The sequence below is a fragment of the Mesoplodon bidens genome, assembly GCF_964165515.1.
Source record: "Mesoplodon bidens genome assembly, chromosome: 2".
NCBI classification, from domain to species: Eukaryota; Metazoa; Chordata; class Mammalia; order Artiodactyla; family Ziphiidae; genus Mesoplodon; species Mesoplodon bidens.
This window is the reverse complement of record NC_138177.1, coordinates 172,864,428-172,870,427: the sequence shown is the minus strand read 5'-3', so window position 1 is coordinate 172,870,427 and position 6,000 is coordinate 172,864,428. Positions and strand designations below refer to the sequence as shown.

The 6,000-nt window shown below is 56.5% G+C and overlaps 1 protein-coding gene across 2 annotated transcripts in view; it reads left to right on the top strand.

The window, feature by feature from the left end:
• Positions 1-4,947: 4,947 nt before the first annotated feature.
• Positions 4,948-6,000, top strand: part of PAX7 (paired box 7) — a gene marked incomplete at both ends in the record, with an annotated part of 99,071 nt that continues 98,018 nt past the window's right edge. Inside the window, one exon of one of the 2 annotated variants that reach the window (XM_081224903.1) lies at positions 4,948-5,169. In XM_081224903.1, coding sequence (XP_081081029.1) covers positions 5,085-5,169 — 85 coding nt within the window. The remainder of the gene's footprint in view (positions 5,170-6,000) is intronic. The other variant, XM_081224902.1, reaches the window with a different exon arrangement.

The following is a 6,000-nucleotide window of genomic DNA, read 5'->3' as shown; positions in this document are numbered from 1 at the left end:
AGGAAAGGGAGGGGGAAAGGGAGGATGGAGGGCCAGGAAGAAGAAGGTGGGGACGAGGCTGCCTGAGATCCCGATGGACAGTGGGCCTGGGAGAAGCCTGATTATGATTATTGTTTTTATTTACTTTGGGAACTGGAATCCAATGCATACGATTCTATTTTTCTGGGGAAAATTAAAATGTCAAGCAGGGACACATCCCAGTTTTCCATTTCTTCCTATTTGGGTTTGGGCAAATATTTCAAGGTCACTCTGAGAATTAGTGCTACTTCTTAAGAGGAAAAAATAATAAAAGATGCTGGGGAGTGGGGAGGGGAAGGTGTTCTTTCTCAAGGGTGCCTCTTCCAATGCGGCCCTGAGGAATTCTGGCTTCCGGAACCTGGAGCGCCTGGAGGGAGCCTCCAGAGGGGTCTTTGTTCACGGATATCCCATTTCTCTCCCCACCCCCACCTCTCTCATTATCAAACATTTGAAGACTGAATAATTCCATTTGTCGATGTCTTTGGCCGCAGCCTCTGAAAATGCAAAAGGCCCCGCCGAAATCAAAACCGCTGGTTTTCAAGGTGGATTTATCACTCTTTAAAGGAAGATTTATTGGGTAATCGCTTTCAAAAAGTGCTCATAGCACAGGGATCTGAAAGAAGGAGTGTTCTCTCCCTTGGGCAGGGGGAAGGGACCACTGGCCACCTGGGAGCCTGGAAAAGGAGCCCCAGTGGTGGCCCTTACTGGTCTCGCACTTCCCGTCACTTTACAGCCAGAGAAAGGCCAACTTCCCCAGCTGAAGTCAACCTGGGGTCTTGCCCCGACCCTTGGGCCTATGTCTTTCTCTCCCATTTTAATTGGGGTTGGAGGGTTCCATTTGGAAACTTGGGGAAATAATTCCTATTTTTAGCATTGCTGTGGCCCTTAAAAAAAGAGGTGGGGGGAGATCTCAGACCAAACAGGGACAGGTGGAGGTAGGGGCCGTGGTTCAAGCCTTTAGAGCACTAGGATGGACTGATTTCTGCAAGGAGTGGGTGGTGGTGGGGTGTGGGATGTGTGTGTGCTGGAATCAGACTGGGCTGGGCCTGGACCATCTCCTTTCAGGAGTTTGAGGTAGATGCCAAATGCAGGAGGGTCCCTTTCCAAAGGTCTTTGTCCAGCCCCATCTGACCAAAGGGCTCCCCAGGGATTCAGGTCTGAGTTACAGCACGGAGAGCAAGGGAGGCCCATACATACTTCAGGAAACCATGGAGTGGGGAGGCGGTGGACAAAACGGGCAGCGAAGGAGAGGAAACCTCCGGGGAGACGTCAGAAAGGCAAGGAGGAAATGAGACAGTGGGGGACAAAATGATGGAGGAGCCCATGAAACTGACCGTAGGGGGACAGAGAGGGACAGAAAAGTGTGTGTGACAGACAGACAGACAGACGGAGGAAGGGAGAGGGAAGGAGAGAAAGGGGGAAAGAAACAGGGAGACAGATTGGGGTGAGGGGCTGAAGGGAAAACTTTCCCAGCCACGTCCATCCCAACACACACCATCGCGCTTACAGCAAAGATTGGAGGTCTTAGGAGTTGATTAACGTCCTATGGGGAGTGAAATGGGGCAAGGGGGTTAGCGAAGGGAACTGAGACGAGGGGGAAAGATCTCCCCTCCAGCTGCAGCCGCCCCAGCTCCCAGGTGAACCCCCCTTTCCCCTGCTGGATGTGAAATCGCCATTTCACTCCGCCACACTTGTTAATTGTTGCAAAAATCATTTGTGAAATTGGTCTCCAACAGGCGAGAACGGCCAAGCTCATTCCGACAGACACCCCCCTTTCCCTCCCCCTCTGCCTGCCCAGCGGGAGGCCACGGAATCCCCCAGCAGCGGAAACTCAGGGTTAGTGCTGCCAGCGCGGGGTTTAGGGGAGCCTGCTGGGGGGTGTCTCCCTCGCGACTGGACCCGCCGCTTTGAGTCTTCTGCAGCAGCGGAGGGCGGGGACCAGGCCAACGGTTAGGTGGCCCCCGCGCGGGTCGCCTGGGGTTCCAGTGTCCCCAGCAGCAGCCGATCGGTGGTGGCCCTGAACCGAGGGGTCCGGCTTTGCGCTAGCCCCACTGGGCTCGGCAGACGAGGCCGCGCCAGCGGCCAAGTCCTCCAGGAGGGACTGAGTCTTCAGCGGCCGCTTCCAGCGGGCCCCAGAGGGCTTCTCTCACCCCGGGGCACGGACCAAATCACAGCTCACACCTTCTTGATGGGCGCATAGAGCTTTGCTAAGGCAACAAGGAAGAGACTCCAAAATCTAAATGCAGACACAGACCGTCACTTAGAAGCACACACTTACTCAGACTGGCATACAAGCCGACAGCAGACCTACACACACAGCCCACCTTCACCTGGATACAGACAGACGTGGGCATAAACCTATATTCACACACAAACACATTGGCCCATTCCACCCACAGATACAGAGAAGAGGTGCCTTAAATTCTTACCCGCCAAAACAGAAATTACTGATGGATGAATGAATGAACAGTATAGATGTGTGTATATATATGTGTGTATATTACATACTTAGGTTTGTGTGTGTGTATCTGTGTATATATATAGCCACCTCTGGAGGTCAAGACAGGCCGGACCCTCCAGCAAGATGAGATGTAAAAGGGACCCAAGGCTGACTCATCTTCCCCTGACATACACATTAGAGCTTAAATATCATCTTCCAATCTCTCTTGGGGCCGGTGGATACAGTGGGGTAGCACCTCCAAAAAGGAAAGTGTCCCATAAAACCTTCTAGGGTCCCTGTAACTCAGGTAGCCTGGCACCCTGGTTTGGGAAAGGCACTCGGATGTCTTCCTTTCCAATTCTAAAGCGACTGGGCCTCCGCCCACCTCAATTCTGGGGCCACTGGGGGCGTGAGTTTAACAGCTCTTCAGCAGGCCCCCATTTCCAGAAGGCCTCCCCCACCCCTCCATCCCCACCCCCAGCCGGAGAAGCCCCTGGTACTGGGATAGAGGGGAGAGGAGGGAGTTTGTCACATGCTGAGAGGGGCAAAGGTCACAGGTGAGGAAAATGGGAGGGGAGAGGGGCACGCGGGGGCCAGCCTGAGGAGCGCTCCCAGGCCAAGAAGAGGCTGACCCCAGCACCGGGAGAGGGCGGGCAGGGGGCAGGCTGCGGGGTTGGGGGCGAGTTTGAGGGCTGGGTTTATTTTATTGTATTTTTGCCTCCAGCGCTGGGCCGGAGACACTCTTTCCCGGGGGAGACAAAAGACCTGCAGTCATGGCGTCCTGCCCCGCTGGGAGGGCGTTTCGCCCCCAGGACTCGGTATCCCCAGGCAGGGACGTCTGGTCACTCTGGCACGGGGAGAGCGAGGGGGAGAGCGGAGAACTGCAGGACCTCCCATCACCCCACTCCCACTCCCCACCGATTAACTGGGGCCCCCTCCCCCGCAATCCAACACTGGAGGAGCTCCGAATTGGGGAGCTCAGGGTGGTACCAAATCCTGACCGCCCCGTCCCCCCAACTTCCCACCCCTCTGGACCCCCAGATCCTGGGCACCCACTTGCTGTTCCGCCTCAGGGCACTGGACTACCTGCTGGAGAGGGGCTCTGGATGTGGGCTGGGGGCCTGAAGAGGACCACGGGTTTAATCCCCGCTGGGGTTGGGTGAGGGGAGGGGAGGAAATAAAGAAATGGGTCCCTAACACTCCGCGGTCCTCCTTCTAAGCACTAGGCCCGGCCATCATTCTGGGCTTCTCAGACTGCAGGGGGCCAGGCAAGAATGGGACACCGGGGCTCAGAGGCTATTTCCCAGAGAAAGTCATAAACCCCTCCCATGAAGCCACCTAGGCCGATGCCCGGTGGGCCCCACCGGCGGAAATTTCAGAGTGTTGTGAGTGAGATGAGGGTGAAGACGTGAAACACAGCGGACTCTGATTCTGGGAGGCTCGAGAAGACGCGAGAATCCAAGGGAGCCACCAGCGGGAGGCGGGCATTCCCATGCAGCCAGACGGCAGAGCGGGGCCGTGGGCGACCGGGGGATGGGGACTCCGCGGACCCGGCCCATTCGTCAAAGGAAGACACTGGGACTGAGTTGGCCCCCTCCCTCCCTCCCTCCCTCCCTCCCTCCCCCAGCCCCCACGCCCCGCCGTTGCTCCCTCTGTTTTAACCGGCAGTTCAAATTCTCCCCCAAAAGCGAGGTGAGCCGGGGATCAGAAAAGAGGAAAAAAATATTCGTTGAAGATTTCTTTTCGTTATTGGTCCTCGGCTGCCTTCCGCCCTGGCCCCCTTCCCTCCTCATGAATAAAAGAAAAGTCCGAACCTATCAGATCTCATTCGCTGCCTCCCCTCCTCCTCCTCGTACTCCAGTGAGCACTTTTGCACAACTTACCCGGCGGATCGCTCGCCCCCTCGCTTTCCCTCTTCTCCTCCCAACCTCGTCACCCCTTATCGCCTCCCCTCAAGCCCAGAAACCCGAGAGGCACCTTCTTCCCTCCCCAAGTCTTCTGGGGGGCGGGGGTGTGAAAGCTGGTGTTTAAGGGAGTAGCGAGTGTGGTCTGCGAAAGAAGGCGTGGAGAGGAGTGGGAGAGGACAGGGAGGGAGGGGAGCGAGAGCGAGGGAATAAATATATAAATAAATACGAAAAAGAAATCCACTCCGCAGCCTCTCGGCTCAGAAACTTTGGCCCGGAGCGCGAGAGCGCGTCGCTCGCCAGTCCGAGGCTGGGGGCCCTGACTCCGGCCGCGTCCCCCCCAGCCCCGCTCCGCAGAGCGGCCTCGTCTCCGGCTCCTGCCCGGCGCATCCGCCCGTACAACTTCTGGCCCAGCGGAGCGGGCAGAGGAGGCCTTGGGGTTGGTGTGTTTGTTTGTTTGAACTTCGTTGTCGCCACCTTCCCTCCCCCCCCCACCCCCCCAACCTCCGCCCCTACCTCACCCCCCTCCCGAGCTTCTGGACGCGAGCGACCGCAGCCGGGGGTGGGGGAATGGGGGTAGGGAGTGTTTGCGGAGGGGAGGGGGAAGAGGTTTAACAAAAAAAAAAAAAAAAAAAAAAAAGAAAGAGATCGCAGCAGGGGTAAAGGGAGCGGACGGGAAGCGATTTTCGCCGACTCTGGATTCGTCCCCGGCGTGCGCAAGAATGGCGGCCCTTCCCGGCACTGTACCGAGGATGATGCGGCCGGCTCCCGGGCAGAACTATCCCCGCACGGGATTTCCTCTGGAAGGTAAGAGCGTCTGGACTTGCCTCGCTTCCCTCCTCCGCCAGGACCTCGAGGTCCTTAGAGAGGTGGCGATCTTCACGGGGTGGTGGCGGCGCCAGCGGCAGCAGGGGAGTCCCCTTCCCTTCTGGATCCAAGTCCGGGCGCCGGACCCAGGAAGTTTCTGGGACCGACACTTGTCCGTTTACGCGTGGGTTTCACCCACCGGAGGCCTCAGCTTCACGGGTCCAGGACTCTGGCCTTTACCCGCGGGGCTGAACTCCGAGTAGATTTCGACTCCTAGTCAATTTCAAGTCCTAGTGAGTTTCAACTCTGTCCACTATTTTTAGATACTTTTCCACCTAATACTTTCTCGACTCTCTGCGTTCGCCAGCTACGTGCTTTCGACTCTTGTTTTGAATTGTTCTTTTCACCTCTGGGATGGTCTTCCAGCCCCTTCTATTTCGAAATACCAACAATGTGTGATATTTTATGCCTAAACTAGGACTCTGCTTTTGGGTCTGGAAACAAACTAACTTGAAACAATAAATAGTAACGATTTTCCCCCAAAAGTTTCCACTCGGGCTTCCGAACTCTGGAAATCTCTCGGGGGAGACCTCAAGACGGCGAGAGGGCAGGGAATTGTCCAGACAAGGGAAAAGTGTCCGTTTTGTAATGTGACCTTCCTAAATATCCGGCATCCGGGGTGAACCGGCTCCGGGCTCCAGCAAGGGCTGGGAGCGCACCTTTCCTGCGTTTTTGTTTTGTTTTCTTTTTAAACTGATAGAAGGCCTTCAACCTGTCAACTGAGGGATCACTTGGCTTCTGGGGGTAGGTAGCCCGGGATGTCAGAAGTGG